Genomic DNA, 19,876 nt, shown 5'->3' on the forward strand with positions numbered 1-19,876 from the left:
GGAGCTCCGACCCGCCCCGGCTCCGTCCGCCACCGCCTCGTACGCCGTCGCCGCCCCGCCCGGCTCCGTCCGCCACCGCCCCTGCCACACGCCGTCGCCGCTCCACCGCTCTCCGATGGCGCCGAAGAAGGCGCCGAAGGGCAAGTCGGGCTTCTTCGGCGTGAGGCAGAAGCCCTCCGGTAACTTCGGAGTGGAGTTCTCCGACGCCGGGAGGCGTTGGTGGATCGGCACGTACCCCTCCGTCCACGAGGCCGCACGTGCCTACAACGTGGCGGTGTGGCGTGCCGAGAGGCCTTGGGAGCACCTCAACTTCCTAGAGATCGAGAGTCGGGCGGAAGCGGAGATGCTTGTGCCACAGGGCATCAAGATGAAGGAGATCCCGACGAAGAAGAAGACGACGAAGAAGCCGTCAGTTGTCGTCGGTGCCGGCGAGACCGACGAGGAGGCGATGGCGAGGTTTGCTCCGGAGCATCAGGAGTACGTCCAGGCTGAGCTGGAGTACTACTGGAAGCGTGAGGCGGAGCAGAAGGAGGACGAGACCGGTCCCTCGACGGTGATCCCCATCGAGTCCTCTTCCGAGGAGGACTGGGCAGACTTCTCGAAGGAGGAGGAGGGGGGGTGCGACAACCCGGAGAAGGAGTTCTGGGCGCAGTTCCGCAGCTTCGACGATGAGTAGTAGTTTGAATAAGTAGTAGTTGAAATTCATGTATGAAACTATGTTGAATTTGATGTTTGAACTATGTTGAATGAACTAGTAGTTTGTCGTTTTAAGAAATTTACGTCTTCATTTTGAACCATCTATTGGAGCTGCTCTTTTGGACCATCACCATCTATTGGAGCTGCTCTTTTGAACCATCAATTTGGACCATTTGTTGGAGTTGAGCTTTTTTCAGAGCTCCAAAACGCATTTTTTGGCGGTCCAAATTTTACATCTCCGGTTTTGGACCGCCAAATTTTGGACCATCTATTAGAGATGCTCTTAGACAAGATAAACCACCCTGACATAGATCTACCGGCTGCCGGTATGGCATCGACTACAGGGCCCCATGAGCTCAAATTGAACAGCCAATGGAACTCTCCCAGCTATGTATCTACCAACAGTCTTCACAGCTCTATGAGCTTCGTCAACACCTCTCTTGCTCATCGGCCAGCATTTGGCAATCCTACTTGAGGTAGTGCATTTGCCAATGGTACCAGGCCCTTGAATACACCTATTGTAGTCATAGGTTGTGTCCAGCGTCAAGCGCTCAAGCGAGTGTGTGCTCTCAAGGATGTGAACCGTGAGCTCAACCAGGCTCTTGGCTGAACAGAATCCCGTGATCGTCATGTGTCTGAGGCGGTTATGCGACAAGTCCAGCTTCTGCTTCGGGCATTCGTAATTATCTCCAACAACAGGATAGTGTTTCATGACATACTCATTTACCTGCATATATATATGTAGGATTAACATCAAATGTCAATGTCGAAGTGTAATACGGTAATACCATAGATACATCTGAGAGATATGGATAGTGACTTACGTGTAGGGTGAAAGACTCCAAGGCAGGAGAAGCATCAAGAAAAGAAACCAAAGAAAAGAAGTCATAGCTTGGAGGGGAGCCTTTGGGGTGGACTGCTCTGAGTCTAATTTCCAAGTTCTTGAGGTGGGGTAGCTTGGATTGTAGCAACGGAGTGTTGGCATTCTGAAAAACGATAAATTACAAGATTAATCACATGTTCCTGCATCAAACTACTCCTATACACTGTTCCCTATATACTTGAATTGTCCCAATAATTTGATCATTATAAGATGGTAAATGCACATACCTCGCTACGACCAACCAAAATAAGACTCAACATTCCGTGCGATGGACGGAAGAATAGTGCGAGCATAAAAAAGAACACCAGACGAGCGTGCAGATGATAACTGTACATGCTTAAGTTGAGAACAATTTCTCACGTAGAATTCTGGCAAAGCGCTGTCATAGTTAAAATAGCAGAGGTTTGGAGCATCAATCTCTACAACCCGCAGCATGCTGCAAAGTTGAACATCAAGTATCTTGAGATGTCGCATCGTACAAGGTACTTTCAAGCAAATTATCCCATGGCATGCGAATATTCTGAGCTCCTCTTAGGTAGAAGATTTTGAAAACAAGTGCTCCAATCCTTCCTCGGTAGTGTGGACAAAAGACAATCTTACAGTTTTCAACCTTGCAAGGAGCCAAGTGTTGATGTGGGATGAAAAGTGCAAGAGCCGATGTTAAGAAACTGAATTGAACTTGCAGCTCCCTCATCAGACAAAACTGAACACGGGAATTTGTAAATTTTCTTCATGGATAAAGGCATCTCCAAGTAAAGATTTTTAAACCCAGACTTAACGGTTCTTCGGAGCCACCTGTCCAGGTAGGAGGCTTTGATATTGGTGCAAGGGGTAAGAATAAGGCTAAGTGTCTCCACCTTCACCCCTTTGTCATGATGGTTTTTAAGAATTTTGTCAACTTTGTCAATGAGATAGATTTTTCTTTCCTCAAATTCTATGTGATTCAACCCAAGCGCACAGTGTTGAGTATGAGTTTGGAATAGCATCTCCATGAACGCAGAAATGCATGAGACACACAGGCAGCACAAGCAGCATCTTGTATTGGTAAGAGAGAATGTATACGATGTAAGATGTCCTGCAAAAACAAGGTTCATCAGTTATACTGTAAGTATCTATTAGCTGACTGCAATAATAAATATAATCAAAGACCAGTAAAGTAATGAATGAAGATGACAATGCATCAATAGAGCCAAGTAAATGTAAATATCGTTGGAGGAGCACGGGCAAACAGTCGGTTTGTTCTTCTTCCTGTCGTCAAAGTTGTATGCCCGAATGTAATAATAATACGTATTCTTGTGCCAGCAGTTATGATAAAGAATCAATTGTATCTGAATACTTTGTTGACAGCAAAGTAAGCAAAACATACATCCGGTAGTTTGTCAAAAAGAGTTTGTTGTTTCATATTCTCAGCAGCAACTTGAGGAATATCAGTACCACCTTGATGATGGTTTATTTGAGCCGACGAAGCCTTTGATCCACTAGTATCTGCAATGCAGCAGAGAAGGTAATAATATGTCACAATTTTACTCAAGCAACTCGGAGAAGATAAGGTAAAATAGTCGGTCCGGCTATAAAGAGTCAATAATCTGAAAAATTGTTTACATGCAGCAGCCGTATGACGTTTCCGCAGCCAACACCAGCGATGCCGGTGCCGATGCCGATGCCGTGTCCTGTTCACCGCGTGGAGGATCGCCACGGATCGAGATGGGAAAAAACATAGGTGCCGACGACGACGAGGGGGCGACATGGATGGAGGCTCGAGGAGAGAGAGACGGTTAGGCTTGAGGAAGGAGGTCGCGGTGAGAGAGATCTGGCGCGGCGACGGCGGAAATTAAGAAGGGTCCGCCGACCTGCCTGACTGGTATTGTCCCCTAGGCCCAACAGCCCAGTTAAAAGATGGATCGCTGAAGGGAATAATAAAAAGGTAAAAGTAAATAGTAAAGACAATCGAACTCTACTCAACTGGGCGGCTCGCGAGCGGACGGACGGCGAGTCGGCGTTGCCGCGCTGGGCTGACCGGCTGAGCAAGGGGCGACGAGCGACGCGGCGGCCGGCGGCCTTGGCTGTGGCTTGGGAGGGCAGCCAGATTTGCTAGTTTCTGTTACCTCCGTTCCCCCCAAAAGAGATGTACTCCCTCCGTCCTATAATGTAAGACGTTTTTTGACACTAGTGTCAAAAAACGTCTTACATTATAGGACGGAGGGAGGGAGTACTATCTAGATACTCATAATGGGGATTGAATTTACACCGGAAGAGAGAGAGAGAAAGAGGATCCTTTTTTTAATAAAGGGGCGAAGAGAGATAGAAAGGGATTTGGGGAGACCGCCGCGCCCGGGTGCTGCGGTGACTCTAGAGCCACATCGATAGCTCCGCCCTTGACGATACGATTTGTTTGTCGGAATAGAGAGGAAGATATTTGCATTTGTGTTGTGGTTGAACATTGCGTGCAATGTGCTTGTTCATGGGAGTAAAATGAGTATTGTTACAAATTCATTTGTTGGCCCGTGGCAATTCGCACGGGCAGTCTACTAGTAGCGACTAGATTTTCCTGTCCCTCTCTCTGTAAAGCAACGTGAAGGCCCAGCCCATATACGTCACAGAAAAAAGTAAGCTATTGTACAAGGCAATGGGGAACGCACGCATACCTAGGTCAGATCAGATCGTGGCTACGTTGGTGGCTGCTACGCACAACGTGAAGGCCTCTGCTGCTAGGAGGGGAACCGTCTAGAGTAGTTCATGATCCACCCACATGGAGCTTCCAATCTTTAGTCCAGTCCAGAATTGCTCAAGGGGAAGGAAATCAAGACCATGCACAACATGAGGGGCAATTAGGCATGGAAAAATGGTTAGATTACTTTCTCTTCTTCTCAATTACTTTGTCGATGGCTGACGTTTTGAGATTAGATTAACTTGTGCCTTTACAAGTAGGTAGAACCCAAGTAGGAGTACAAGATTTCATCTCTATAAATAAACTACAAATAAATATATTAACCGTGAGACATGATTTTGCATTGGTTATCCGTTCCTCTAGTTGAACAATTTAGTTACATCCGAATTGCTTTCAGAATTTGCTTTATGAAAACTCCTGATTGAAATTGCGCCAATTTTCTTTGCTTGATTATTAGGATGGACATATGGTTCATCAAAATAGGCTATTGTCCCACTAAAAAAAACTAGGCCACTGTGTCTCTCCATCATCTTCTTATAAGTTTACACACCCCTATGTCAGAATACTGGCTCCGTCCCTGCCTAGAAATACTTTGGGCCCTGTCCATACACCTAAATAAATTAAATAAACAGGGGCCAATAAAGAAGAGAAGAAAACCGACCCACCATGAACTTCCTATTTTGCTAGCTGCAAATCCACACAAAAGAAGACAAGAAAACTGCGGAAGAAGCAAGGCCTCACCTCCGGTTAAAGCAAGCTCATATGTGTTGATGGTCATTGGGCAGCCGGCGGCGTCCACCAGTTGACGCAGCCAGGGGTCAATAAAGGAATGTTTAACCAAATCGGATGACGGAGGAGTAAATTTTGGCGAGGACAGCCTGGGAGGCTTTTTTTTACCAGCAATATTTCTCCCTGGCTCATTTCATCCTCATCTACACCCCCACGTGCTTCATCATTACACTACACACGTTAATTAGGTTCAGTTTTACAACAAATATACTGGAAATCATGAAAAAGAAAACAAACGCATAGGAAGAATCAAGCACCACGAATATCTCGGCAGTCACTATAAGACCAAAAGAATCAAGCACCTTGACGCTCCATCCAACCTCTGCATGGCAGTAAAGCAAAACTAGTCTCATTTGGTTCATAGGGTTGGGAAATCATAGGAATAGAAAAGTCATAGGAAATGGGATGACATGTATCTCAAATCCTATGAGTAGGAATAGGAAAGAAGATGTCCTTTGATTCACTTCATAGGATTTTTTGCATTGAGTCTAGGCTAATGTTTATTTTCCTATGAATTGTGAAGGATAGGAAGAATTCCTCCATAGGAATATGATTCCATTCCTACAAACCAAAGGGCTCTAAAGGAATTTTTCCTACAAAAATCCTATCCTATGAAATTCCTACAAAAATCCTCCAAACCAAAGGAGGCCTTAAGATCGATGTCATGATAAAGCTTTCCAAAAAAATCAGTGTTCTTAACTAATGCATCTAAAAATCATTATTTGACTACAAAAATAGGTGCAAGATTATACGAACAATTCAGCATCAAACCCGTTGGGCATTTGAACTAACATGTCTATCCCACAAAACTAAAATGCGCTGGACCTTGGCTCCGGCAGAACCTATTTCATGACAAAACAATCAATCATGGAATCCTATCAGGTGACTGCAGGAGATTGTAATTAACCAAAAGGATTAATAGATGATATTATATTGTATCCAACTAACCGAATAACCAAGCAGACTAAAGGGATGAAGAGGCATACACGGCATCAGGTGCATCGACGGGAGCAGCTAGCGACGCTTGTGTGGAGAGTTGTTGTCGCTGCTACCGGTACAACAGCTGTGCTGTTGGAGGAATTGGTGGTGCGCTGTACACATCGTCCTGCGGCTCGAACCTTCTCGAGACAGGTCAGAGGTATCTAAGAAATAAGAGAAAAGTAGGAAAAAAATAAGATGGTGATTTGGTTAATTGACAGGAACTGTAGTTTGCAGGGAAGGGAGACGAGTTTGCAACTCGGTGCTCACCCTCGCCGTCAGCCATCAGGTAGCAAGAATTTGTGCACGTGCAGGGGATCCTCTTATTCCCATTTCATCTGCTCCATGTGCCACATCCACCGCATCCACGAGCTACAGATCTTTGGGGGAGCAGAGCACTACTGCATCTATGCTGAAAGTACTACAACAGGCAAAACGGCATCCTGAACCAAATTTTATAAAGAAAAGTAACCTTCAGCAAAAGTAGGTATTTAGTCTATGCAAAAATGATACTACGGTACAATACATGATAATGCCTAGTCGAACTGATGCATTTCTTAGCCACACATCGTAATAGGACAGTACCAAAAGGACCTACTATTCAATTCCAGTCTTTAGAGAACAAAATCACATTGGTCATATTTTCTTAAATTTCTTAAAATAATAAAACAGTACTAACGAGCCAATGTTCAGAATCTGAGCGCTCACCATTTAAAAGAGAATCCTAAGCAAAAAATGGGAGTGCAGGGAGGTCACCATCTAAGTGAAATAGGTAAAATCAACCTTCACAATGATGAAAAAGAAATTCTGTTTGGAAAGGGTGTTTTCGTGAGCTTCCCAACACTCTGCTCAATGAACCGGCCGATATTGTCCTGAATCATCAGCTAAAACATTGTTAACTGATCATTATTGCTAACTCAAAAGAGAAATGAAGTAAATATAGTGTATTCAGCAAAGCCAAATTATAAGGGTGCAGTACAAAACAAAACAAAATTTATGTGTTAGTCTATCTCAGTGATGGCTAAACAACTAATATACTCTAAAGGACAATTTTTGTCACCTCTTCCAATGAAGAAACACTCTCCTGACACTCTTCTGGCTGGCCGGACTCGGTATCTCAGTGGTTCTTACCATCATTCTTCCTTTCTTTATTCTCTACATGTAGTGTTACTTCACCATGCTATAGCTGCACCTGGGCGCAGATGAGCATAGAGCTACAGAATGGAAAATAGATTTCTGTAATGTGTGACGAGCTATCACTAAAATCGCAATCAAGTTAACAATTATACACAGACCACACCAATAACATCAAACAAAAAGGTAGGCCTGAGCATATAGTTCAAAATGAGTATTGATATTTAGATACAAATGGTTGAAAGAAACAGCATATGCATGGAGAAGGTTACTTAAATTTATGTCAGCAAAAAATTCAAGCTCTTCTGCTGTGGACACTTCAGTGCGTTCAATGCTTGCTTTATTGCAAAAAAAATGCTTTCTTTCTTACAGCAATCTGTGTTGAAGTAAAACACTTGCTAAAGTAGCAGCTTAGTCTTGTCATAAAGATAAGGTACAACTTTAAAATGAGTCAGATTGTGTACTTTCAACAGCAAGAATGACCATCTTCATTAACTGTCATATTCAACATACCCTTAAGTTGACTAAAAGAGACTATTGGTCTAATTTGCAGAAAGGAAAATAACGGAGATAAGTCAAATGCCTCATCTATCATTTAGGAGAAGGTTAGTATATGAAGAACTAGATCGTGGATGGCGCGCTTTGCGCGCCCGTCAATTTTGGCAATAGAATGGTCGGAATTTCTAAAAATAGTCACAAAATATGTTAAATTTGTGGCAAACATATATCACTAATCAAATAGTTGGTTGGAGCTTGGTTTTGATTTGTATGATTTGATGCTCGGCTTATTCATTATTTTCCCTTGACAAGACTTCACCTAAGTTGGACCTCCTTCCGCATGACACCAAGTTATTGAAGCAATATTCACATATTGAACCATGAGAGAAAGTGTGTATATAGCACATACAAAAGTGTTTCATATACATAAACCAAGTTATGCAGTACCATTTAATGCATAATTGAAAATTCTCCATAAGGGTATGGAAAATGAACTAAAATAGCATCCCTTAAGAAGTGTTAGAAATATGATTTTGGCCTACTTTTACGAAGGCACAGAGCTGAAGGCACATATCAAAACAATCTGCACATAAGAACTATTCTGCAATATCTGAGAACAAACTCTTTGATACACGAATTTTAAGCACGCGCACACTCTAAATGGTAATTAATTGGTCCAGGAGCAACCCTGCTGATAAGAAATTTTGTTTGTTGTAGTGGTTGGATTGGTCACAGATTTCTTGTCTTACAAACCAATGGTATGATTAGGTCCAAACTGATATAGATTATCTGAGAACAAATTAGGAATCATTATTTCCTCAATATATCTGTCAAAACACACTTCATAATTCATATATGTGACATATATTCTCCAGAAGTTCATCTTACAACAAGTATGATACATTTAGTAATTGTAATCACCAAATAATAAAAATAGGCAGCACCTCGCAATGGTCAACATGGCATTTCTCCAAGATTCAAAGACCCCGAAAAGACCACGGTACCTTCAATTAAGGTCAATGTCTCAAAAAGTCAAGGACATGCTCAAATCATTACAGACCATAATTTTGTGCAGATTGAACACATTCATAATTTTGTAAAGATTGAACACATTGAGGGAGTTACCAACCTCACATAATCAAGTGCTCCAGAACATTGACTTAATCTACAGATGCAGATCTGTAGCAGATAATATGATCAAACATCTTCCTTTCTTGTATACACTGCTGCACAAAATAAAAAATTCAAGGAATTTAAATACATGAATAATAAATAATATATAACCATGAACAAGTCTGGAAACAGTAATCTGACCCAAAGAAAATATGTTTGATACCTTTTTTTTGACGGGATATGTTTGATACCTTTGTAGCAAGTGCCACCACAAGTTAGTTTCAAGATGCTTGTTACATTAACTTCCTTGTGCACATCTTCTGGAATTGGTATGCCTGTAAATGGAAGGGAAATGCGTTAGGAAGCAACTATGATAAGCATAGAGTATTGGACCATCTTGGCTACAAACAGACATGGTTCTGCAGAAGTTCATCTAGAAGATCAATTTAAGTAAAATGGTTGAAGCTAGTAGCATCCAGTCATAACATTATTTTTCTAAAACTGTAATGAACCTGGCAATGACCAACTTTCAATTGTCGGAATTATAAAGAAATTGTATAAAAAATACAATCAACTAAAGCGAGGGAATTATCAAGAAATTAGTAGAAAAATTACGAACAGCTAAAGCATCAGCCGGAAACAGCATATACAAATAAGTAGCACACCAAATTACATGAAATTACTCAATTGTTCATGCGTATCTTATCAGATAGATGTTGGATATACAACTACTATAATTTCCAAAAATGATAAATGATCCAATCTATTTAAAAGGACAGCAGAATCAATGAGCACCAGTCAATTGAACATACAACGATGGAGATATTAACCAAATACTATGTGTGAAACCTTTGTATCCATTGAAGCTGCAAAGATGTCTCATTTGCTATGTCGCATGCCAGTTGCAGGAAAAGGGCCAGAAGGACCCCTTGGTTTAGAGGAACAGGTTCAGTCCACACAAGCCTTGCAAATCAACCTGGCCAAATGGGCATTTAGAGCATCAGGTATCCACAGTTATATATGTAGAAGTGCATGCTCTAGCCAATGCAACCAAAAGACCGATCTGATGGAAGAGACTAGGCAGCACATTATACGTCAACAATACATACATATGCTAATTAAAATGGCGGGTGACTTGATAAAAGTGTTTCTCTGTGTAACGGAAGCACGGGTGTAAGAGATGGACTAACTATGAGATGCAAATTTGTACTAAAAAAATTGTACTCCCTCCGTTTTGAACTAAAGCCACTGCACTCATTTTGGAATGGAGGGAGTACTGTATGTGTGTAGACTGTAGACATCTCTTGATTTGCTCAAGCGGCAAGAAAAAAACAGGGAATAAGCCAACAACTGCACTTCAAATTCTAAATGTGCCTCCTGATGTGAGTAGTATTAAGTACCTCGGGAGATTAGTCATTGATCCAAAGCACCAGTATTTGGTGAGATTGATATCGAGCCTCTCACGACCCAAGGCGTGGCCGGCGTTGCTGCCGCCACGCCTCCACCGCGAGGAAGACCAAGCCGATCTCACCGTCGATGAGGAAACCCGGACGACACTGGATCCGGGGTCGGCAGCCTGCTCGCGTGCAGCGAGGGAGAGGGGCCGCCGGCGAACTGGGCGGGCGTGAGGCTGAGACGCGGACGGCGCATAAGGCGTACAGGAGATGGTCAGGGCCGGGGCGGGGGATGTGGGCGGCGGCTGCGGCGGCGGCGGCGGGCTATCCATTCGCTCGCTGCCAGATAGAAAGACGAAGCCGGTGATGAGATAGAGACGAGGGTCGATCCAGACACCGCGGGCGATGCGGGGATCGGTCGGTCCACCGGACTGGGCTTCCATAGCAGCCCAATTAAGCCCAAGCCCAATCAATCAGTCACGAGAGTAGCAGCCACAGATCTTCTTGTTTCGCTTAGTTTTCGTTTTTTGTTTTTTCTTTCTTAAATAATTCTGGATTTCGAAAAAGTTCCAGAATTCAAAAATGTTGCCGATCCGAATAATGTTCACAAATTTGAAAAATGTTCGTGATTCCAAACAAAGTTCGTGAATTTCATATTGATGAACATTTTTTATCAGATGAACAAATTTTCAATTAAAAGAACATTTTTTTCGAAAAATCGGATGAACTTTTAAAAAAATGGATGACCATTTTCTTAATTTGGTAAACACTTTTTAAAATTATGTTCAACATTTTAGATTTTTTTACTTGAATAAACAATTCTGAGTTCAACATTTTTTAACCCGGATGAATTTTGAAAAATGGACGAACATATTTTGAGTTTGATGAACATTATGGTGAAGAATTTTGAATACGATGAACAAATCTGAATTTCCTGAACATTTTTTGAATTCACTGAACAAAAAATGTTCATGATTTTTAAAAATATTCACGAAAACGAGAAAAGGAAAAGAAAAGAAGAAAAAAGGAAATGAAGAAGAAAATAAAAGATACTAAAACGTAAATACAAAATGAAAAAGCAAAAGAGAAATAAAACAAAATTGAAAAGGAGAAACCCCCCAAAAAAAGAAAACCAGTGTTCATAATTCTTGTATACTTGGCTGGCTGAAGTTAATCCCAATTATCTGTCCTTGTACTGCACTAGCCGCATTAATAAAATACATTGTTGAGTTGTGAATACTCAAAATGTTAGCAGTGTATGCTAATCATGCATGGATTAGCTTTCTAGCGGCAACTAGTAGTGAAGTAATGGCTTCATATATCATTCTGATGCAGAGGCTGGGGGTTATCATCATTTTCCAAAAAAAAAACTAGTAGTGAAGTAGTTGAAGGACCAATTTTCTTTGGCTCATAATTTTATTGTATACAGAAGGATCCTGCAGAAGCCTCCATTTGCTTTGCGGATGTGGCAGCTGGTTACTATTGTCGACACTAATCATGTGAAGCATAATGCGACAGAGATGCTGAAATGTTTGAACAAGTCAGATTTGTTGGCTGGACAGCGAGCGGCAACACTTATGTATTATCAATTAACAAAAGAATTATGTTAGGTCCATAGCAGTTAAAGGACACAAAATTCCTGAGAAAGATTATAAATATGTGAAGAACGTAACGTGCGCGGCAATCTCTTCTGATGGCGACTAATGAGGTATGTAGCTAGTAAAAAAATAATTTGTAGCAGCAGAATTGTAACTTGAAACAGTTGACAGCTGTTTAGTGACATCAGAGTTTGCAACCACCCCTGCAGAAAGAGTCTAAGGTATATCAAGAGAGAATTACAAAGTCTTCGACTGGACTCACTTTCCCCTATAGGTCGAGGAGAACAGCTAGTGGCGGAGCTTCAATCAAATGGTTGGGCGGGCCAAAGAGTGCAATTTTTTATTCTGAACCATATTATGTGTATGTGTCCATTACCGGCTGCTGCTCCCGAGCACCTCCACTCAGCTGTGTGTTTTCTTCGAGGAACACAAGCGACAGTTCGAGGCTAATGTCGTGATGCATGTTGTTTCTCTGTATGGTTGTCCATCGCCATGGGCTGAGGCTTCGTATAATTTTTTTTACTCCAGACCTGGGCGGGCCATGGCCAACTTGGCCTTGCCGAAGCTCCGCCAGTGAGAACAGCCCGGACACAGTCCAAAAAAAGATCAGACCCTCTACAGCCAGCCCATTTTCCGGGCTGTCTGATACACATTATATTCAGTCCATTTGTGGGGCCGGTCCGGACGCGCTCTGATGTGGCCGCAAGGTCGAATCAACCTGCACTAGCTCATCCCGATCCCACAAAAACTTCACCTCAGGCCCAACCCTAGCTGCAATCTCGCTCGACGGCTCCACTCCCTGTTCTCTCCCTTCCTGCCGTCCACCAAGACCATGGCCGGATCCGGCAGCAATGATTCCTCTGAAGTTGACCTTTGGATTGGGACACCTTCGCGACAGAGTCGGACGAGGAGCTGGGCATCCGTGTAGGTGTGGCCCTCGGTTGGTCATCGATGGATAGGGGCGGAAACTTGAGCTCCACACCCTCCATGATTACCCTACATGGCTCCTCCATCTCTGCTCCCAACCGCGTCGGCTCGCCGCGGTCCGCGCCCGTCCTGGTGGCCCGGTAGGGTTCGTGCAGATTCAAGCCAACACCTCCGCCCCCCTGCTCCTCCCGGGCAGTGCTTGGTGCTGGACCTAGCACCTCTAATTGCGTGGAGTTGGCTCCTAGAGTTGGAGCCTGGGCAACTTGCCGTGCAAGGCAGGCGTCCCGGGCTGGATCCAGCTGCCCCGTCTGCGGCTTTGCAGATCAGCGTTGGTTGGCCCTGTCCACTGATTCCAACGATGAGGGCAAGCTCGTCTGTCGCGTGCTATGTCGATCATTGACCACCGCCGAGACAGGCACCTACCGCCGCCGATGCAAAAATGCGAAAAGCATTGCAGCTCGGCCTCGAGGAGTCCGAGTTGCTAGCCAAGGAGACAGTGGTGGAAACTGCCTCACCAAGGAGCAGGTCTGCGCTGCCCGAGGTTTGACCAGACTTCCCTCCTCACATGAATCCTCTGGCACCTCTGGCGACGATGACGACCCTCCATATGCTGACGCGTACGCCGACTTCGACGCCCACTACCGTTGGTCGGAGACGGCAAGGAGGGGGGCATTGATTGCTATGCTACGTCCAGTTGTACTCCCTCCATTCCCTTATACAAGGTCACAAACGCAAATTACAGGTACCAAGGTAAAACTTAGTGACTGCTTTGCAAGCCAACTTTTTTTCTCGTTAACCGGGATCATTAATACGTCCACATGCATGTAAAGAAGGAATGAGAAGAAAGTAGCACAGTGTCATTATGACTACATGCATGCAAGTATTAAATAAGTTGGTAGTACGAGGAAACATCATTAATTTTTGCCTTGATTAGTGTTAGTGGTCTTGTATAGATGCAAAATGTATTTTACATAGTGGCCTTGTATAAGGGAATGGAGGGAGTATGATTTACTAGTCTGTGTTAGATTTATCTACGTTGCATGAGATTGTATGAATTTGGGAGTATGGATATGAGGGAGACGGCTGTAGATGTTAAGAAATGAGAGCCGAATTGGTGCTATCCGCGAATATATATGTGGTCAATTTGTCCAGTCCAAATTGGAGTTTTTTTAGAATACTCACACACATGTATCATATATTGATAGGTGAAGGGGGTGAAGAGACCCATCCACGGTTCTACAACGCGGGGAAACAACCCAAAGGTAAATCAACTACTCGCTAACACCCCGCCTATACAAGCTTGCAAGCCTACCTCCTACCTCTCTGCTGAACAAACCAGCTGACTGCTAGCTCTTCCCCTCCTGTTGAACCCAAGCGATCACAACCTCGATGGAAGGGCAAGCTTTATTGAAAACAATGTCGTTCCCGTGCTTCCAAAACTGGCAAGCAATGAGGGTCGTTAGGGTGTGGTAGTCCTTCCTAAGTCGTGTAGGCAAAGCCCTCGACTCCGTGCACCATGGCGGTCACATATCGTTGCTCGTCGGCATCCACTCCACATTCCCCCCATGATTGCAAGATGACATTCCAAACTGTTCTTGCGAAATCAGAGTTGAGGAGTATGTGATCAATATCGCTCTTGGCCAAACGACATGATGCCATCTAGTCCGAAAATGCAAGTCATGGAAAAAAATCACCTCAAGGGCGCGCGAGAGTCCTAGACCACCGTTGCCGCAAGATCGTACCGACGACCAACAAAGCGTGAAAGTTGAATTGGAGTTGGAGATGCCCTTGGGCCAATCTTTTTGAGGTTATGGAGAGCAATTTCCTACCTACTGGCAATGCCATTGTTAAGTTCTCCGCTGTCACTTTTGCCGGTGCATTTGAAATTCGAGCCGCACACGTACAGATTTGTGGCGTGGCGCGTTGTGGCTTGGCCGGAACGAGGTTCGGGTTTAAGGTAAACGTCGGCATCTCCCAGCTTTCATTCGCTTTCTCTTTTCCCCTCCCCTAACCACAACCACGTAGTACAAAGATATCGCTTTCGCTTTGGCACGGAGGCATAACACAACAGCTGTGCATGGCTTGGCCACAAGCCGTCGTGGAGTGATCAAAGGTAGGTAGGAATACAATGCGCAAGCGAAGCATCGAATTGTTTTTAGTATCCCGTACGACGTACGCGACGCGACACCCTCCAACGGCAGCGCGGCATCCAGCATATACCGAGCACAATCGAAGGAACATGTCAACCGGCGCATGCATTAGGCCAACTTCATCGCGCGATCCTATCATGTCCGGCCCCGTCCGTTTGGATAAAACGGACAAAGGAGACGGCCCAGCGTGCGACGGTCCGAACTCATCTTGTCCGTTTTGTGTCCGGGCCAACCCATTTCAAACCCAAACTTGCGCCGGATTTGAGTCGCGACAGACACCAAACGGACGCGCGTCTCATTCGCGTCAGGACCGCGTGGTAGGTGGCCTCCTACCTCCCACCCGCCCACATCAATGCGCACGAGCGGACGGCCCCACCTGTCATCCGCACGTCGAACGGTCATCGTTCTTCTTTAAGTGGAAAGTGTGGACGGGTCATCGTCCACACTGCCCCACGCCACCCCGTGGCCTCCTCGAAACCCGACAGCGCCGAATCCAAACCCTAGCCAATAACTCGCCGGCCGGCCGCCCACATCATGGGCCTCTGGAACTACGGCCGCAAAGGCAAGCACGACCGCGAGGCTGGTTCCTCGTCGGGACGCCGCCGCGACTCGGTGAAGAAAGAGGAGCCCACGTCGCCATCGCCACCACGTCGGCCGCCCGTGTCGCCCGCCTTCTCCATCGCGCCCACGGCCGCCGGCTCGCGTGATCGGCACTACATCGAGGCGGGCGTCTGCCGCCGTTATTGGGAGACGAGGACGCCGCTGCCCTGGAGCGACGTCCACCTTCCTAATAACTGGCATCTGTCGGCCGACCACGTGCTGATCCCGTCCGTCCCGCAGGGCGGCCGTGCGCGCCGCCAGGAGATCGAGCGCCGCCGCCGCCTTCTCCGGGACGACCTCTACCACGACGAGAGATACGCCCCTGACTCGACATTGTGGGACACGTGGTTCCGCGATGAGCACGACGTGCGGCGGGTGTCGTTCTTCGCCGGCACGTCGACGGGGCCGCGGCGGCCATGTGAGCCCCGAGCGGCTCCCCAGGCGCGCGGCGTACGCGGGTCCGCGGCCTGACGCCCACGCCGTCGCCGTCGCCATCTCCATCGCCACCCCCACCTCCTCGCATGACGGCGAAGGAGGAGGCCCGGCTCATGGCGCGTGTGCTGAAGGACTTCATGCACACGCACGACGATCGCCAATGGGCGGACCTTGAGACGACGATGGCCCTCTCCGCGGCCGGCGACATCGCCATCCCCGAGGAGCCGCCGGTGGCCGCGTTGCACCCTGACCTGATGGGCCAGGGGCGGAGCTGGTCGTGCTCCGCTGAGCAGATGGTGGCCGCCCTGAGGGCCGTGAACTGGTGCCCCACGACGCCGCGGTCGCCGGAGCGGGAGGCCTCGCCTCGGGAGGAAGTGGTGCAGGCACCACCGGCCACCTTGCAGCCCGCCGCCCCCGTGCACCACGGACCGCCGGCCCACCTGTGGACGCCGCCGGAATACATCGACCTCGTCAGCGATGACGACGACACCGGCGGCCAGTGAAGACGGCGACGGTCACGGCATCGACGGGCGCGGCAGGAGCGCGCAGGAGGCGTTTTTTTTTTTGGTTTTATGTTAATTATGAACCGTGCCGTTTAAGTGGACTGAACTGGGCCGTTTTGTGGCCGTAACCCCTATATATGTTTTATGTTTTTTTAACTGCATTTATTTATTTTTTTAGTCATTTCAATTAAGTTTTTAAATTTTTTTTATTCACGTCCACCCCAGACAGGTTTTGGGGTGCGGCCGCGCGTTGGGCGCACCCACACGTTGAGCGCACCCACGACCCATCGGACAAACGCAGACATTGGCGAACCCATCGACGCTTCAAAGGATAAAATCCGGCCAAACCGGACGTCCGTTTAGGGTCACACGGTGGAGTTGGCCTTAGTTGGTGACCGGCCGGCGTGAAAGTCTGGCCGTGTTTGTACGTATTTCCGTGCAGCAGCCAGCAACAGGCCATGTGTCCGTCTGCCAAGAGGAAGAAAAAGACGAAACGTGGCGGCCATGTTTTTGGCCATGGCGTGGCCGACTCGACTCGACGGGCAGTGGCAGTGGCAGTGCGCGCGCAACTGGCAGGCTGCCTTCGCGCCGAAGCAACGCAAGCAAAAGAAAAGGCGGAACGGCTGGCCCTCGCTGTGCAGACGCTTCTAGAGAGATCGCCGAGACGTGTCAACCGCCCATAGGCCGGCCAGCTGTCGCGCACCCGCAGCTCCGCGAAATAAATACCCCCTCCACCTTTCCCCACCACCGCCACCAGCACCAACAGAGATCTTCTCCACTCCTATTCTACTCAACCCCTCGCCGCCGCCGCCGCAGATCGCACCACCGACCGACCGAAGCGATGGCCGCCTCCACCGTCGCGTCCAGGGCCGTGGCCGTCCTCGCCGTCCTGTCGGTCGCCGCCTTCTCCGTCGTCGCCGCGCAGGAGGCCCCGGCGCCGAGCCCCGTGTCGGCCGCCGGCGCAGCGGCGCCGTCCCTCGCCGCCGCGCTCGTCGCCTCCGGCGCCGCCTTCCTCTTCGCCGCCGTCCGCCACTGAAGCGGCCGCCTCCGTCTTCCCCGACCGTCCGCCCGTCGATGGCTACTCCTCTACATCTACATAGTACCGCCGCGTAGATCCGTTTAGAGCGCCGCTGCTGTTACCACTTACCACTAGCGATTTGTTGGTTGTCCGTGTCCGCTTGGCCTGATCTGCCTGCTACTGTCGATGACGATGATGATGATTACTATCTCCTGCTTGTAGATACTTCTCACCACTGCTATTTATCCGGTTTGATCTGCTGATATATTCGCTCCCCATTTGATTTTGATGATGCTTTTCTGTCAGTGGTGATTCCTGAATTTTGATGCTCGTGATCGTGGTGAATCTGTTTCTCACCACTGCAACAGTGCACAAGCATAGATTCTATACTTCGAAGAAGTTGGTGGATTCCGAACACACCCTTAATATAAATGAATATTAAATTGGAGAAGAATCTGCACATGTTTGAGTAAACATGAATGATGGGCTGATGCAGGGGTCATGGGTGGCGTGTGCTGCTCGTTTGGACTGCCTGCCGTGAATTGACCGGGGTCATTTTCTTGTTGCGATTCTCGGTAAAAAAAAAGAAAAACTTTCCCCGGTCTATGAAACAAGTGCCTTGTTACCACCATTCTACCCAGCTTAACATCAACAGTCATCACAAGGAAACAATAACAGCTAAACAGTCCATTCCATAGACAGGCAAATGCAAGTGACCATTTGCCATTTGGCCTGTGTTGTAGCGTTCCATGTCACATATTCCAGTGTTTGTTTCGGTCGATAATTGCCAATGCAAGCTGTGAGCATTTGCTGTGTTTGTGAACCGTGGGCATGTTTGCCCGCCCTCCATTCGCATTTTCATTTGCTGTCCTTTTGCCACCATATCGCACCATTAAAACTGCTAGGAGATTCAGACTAAGAAGTCCTTCCGTTTCAGTTGGCACTATGATACGGTGAACCATGCATGCGTGTCCACGAAACCTAAAAAATACCATGCAAGCGTGTCCATGAATTTCTTTGCACATACGGAATCTGGTCAAATTAGCATCACATCACATAGTTTGCCATAACTATGTGTACAATGCAACAAATTTGGGTCAAATTAGCATCACATCGCATAGTTTGCAGTGTGATATATAAAAATTCAGATATAAGTTTGGTCCGATTAAGCATCACATCACAAAAAGGTTTGCTCTACTCCCTCCGTAAACTAATATAAGAGCGTTTAGATTACTAAAGTGCAAAGTCCATAAAAAATTGTAGGGGGTGTGCATCCACGGGGAGAACCTGACATGCTGCTACCGTTAGTTCCTGATGAAGCTCTTCCCCTCCTGCTTCTGCGTGTCAACGGGGGATCTTCTCCATCGACCCTAGTAGATATGGCGGCCAGGGCATCCCGCGCCACCACGCGCCCGCCTCCCATGTAGGATGATGGCGCCTCCACCTCCCCAGGTCACCATCGCCTCCACCGCACCCAAGGCCTCGCAAACATCGCCATCAATCTCGCTCCCTCTTGAGCAACATCTCTGTGCATCCCTCATCCTTGTCGTCCTCGACCCCTCGTCGCGACAATGTCGGGATCTGGTCGGGGACAAGCCTCATCGTCAGCGCAAGGCCATCTCCGAGGTCCGAGTGAGCGGTGGAGAGAATGCAGTGTGCTCTGTTCGAGCGGTGGAGACAAATGGAGAAGAGGATAGGATAAGGTAATGTTTGGGACGAAGCCTAGTTTTACCAAACGAGAAAATAGGTTGACTTGGTTACTATAAGATTTCTGTCTAGAAAAACTTTAGGAAACAAACTGCCTACCGCTTCATTCTCAACCGCCCAGGAGAGGCGATTTGGCACTCGTTCCGTCCGGTCTGTAAATAGGTTTAGGATAGGTATGTCGGATGACGGCGCTCGTTCAATGCAGACGCCGCCATCGCGAATAAAGTTTTCCGGGCCACTGCCTCGACGGCATTCTTCAACGGTGTTGAGGAGCCACAGATTTGTGTTTGAACAAGTTCTCCAAGACGGCGGTGGAGTTCTTGCTTTGGTTCTTGTTTCTTCGGCTCCGTCCGCGTCGCGCCGGCTGCGTCTCCAGCGCCGTCGCAGAGCCGAAAGTATGTGTCTTGGAGTTGGCTGACGCTCCAATGCCTGTCTTGTCCAAGGGATGGTCCACAAGGAGATTTGGCGTGGAAGATGGTTGCTGGTTCTTAAGTTTTTTGGCGGCTCTGCCATTCGAGAACTTTAAGACCGCGATTCAAGATGTGTGGAGTATTACTTGGGCCGACGACCCACATCGACATGTGCGATGTTACTTGTGACGGCGCTTGTTCAGAGGCGGCTCTGCCATTCGAGAACTTCAAGACTGCGATCCAAGATGTGTGTAGTATTACTTGGACCGACGACCCACATCGACATGTGCGATGTCACTTGTGACCGCACCTGTTCATAGGCTCATAACACAACTTGGTTGCTATGGCACTATCTTGGATGTTGGCAAGTTTCTT

The 19,876-nt window shown here is 47.1% G+C and overlaps 1 protein-coding gene across 12 annotated transcripts; it reads right to left on the reverse strand.

Annotated features, from left to right (window-relative positions):
• Positions 1–845: 845 nt before the first annotated feature.
• LOC123063405 (uncharacterized) lies at positions 846–10,500 on the reverse strand. 12 transcript variants are annotated; one of them, XR_006430316.1, is made up of 14 exons: positions 10,160–10,500; positions 9,609–9,735; positions 8,983–9,094; positions 8,776–8,872; positions 8,591–8,650; positions 7,075–7,228; positions 6,285–6,886; positions 6,023–6,178; positions 5,294–5,878; positions 4,989–5,207; positions 2,946–3,064; positions 1,807–2,654; positions 1,521–1,682; positions 846–1,423 (listed from the first exon to the last, which is right to left on the reverse strand). XR_006430316.1 is itself a non-coding variant. In XM_044487167.1 (6 exons), exons 4-6 carry the CDS (start codon positions 1,912–1,914, stop codon positions 1,010–1,012), a joined length of 684 nt encoding a protein of 227 aa, XP_044343102.1. In that variant the 5' UTR covers positions 1,915–2,654; positions 2,946–3,064; positions 4,989–5,207; positions 5,294–5,991; the 3' UTR covers positions 846–1,009. The 12 variants fall into 12 exon arrangements, 7 of the variants coding, with proteins under 7 accessions (XP_044343102.1, XP_044343100.1, XP_044343101.1 ...); XR_006430315.1 differs by having other exon boundaries at positions 5,294–5,358; positions 10,160–10,498; XR_006430317.1 differs by lacking the exon at positions 5,294–5,878 and having other exon boundaries at positions 10,160–10,498.
• Between the last annotated feature and the right edge of the window lie 9,376 nt (positions 10,501–19,876).

The sequence above is a fragment of the Triticum aestivum genome, chromosome 3A, assembly GCF_018294505.1.
Source record: "Triticum aestivum cultivar Chinese Spring chromosome 3A, IWGSC CS RefSeq v2.1, whole genome shotgun sequence".
In the NCBI taxonomy this organism is placed as follows: Eukaryota; Viridiplantae; Streptophyta; class Magnoliopsida; order Poales; family Poaceae; genus Triticum; species Triticum aestivum.

Bases quoted from the DNA above. Each gene is read 5' to 3' on its own strand.
- LOC123063405 (XM_044487167.1), bottom strand. From the start codon at position 1,914: ATGTACAGTTATCATCTGCACGCTCGTCTGGTGTTCTTTTTTATGCTC. The intron at 1,683-1,806 runs GTATGTGCATTT...ATCGTTTTTCAG, and splicing joins TTTTGGTTGGTCGTAGCGAG to AATGCCAACACTCCGTTGCT. The intron at 1,424-1,520 runs GTAAGTCACTAT...ATATATATGCAG, and splicing joins TGGAGTCTTTCACCCTACAC to GTAAATGAGTATGTCATGAA.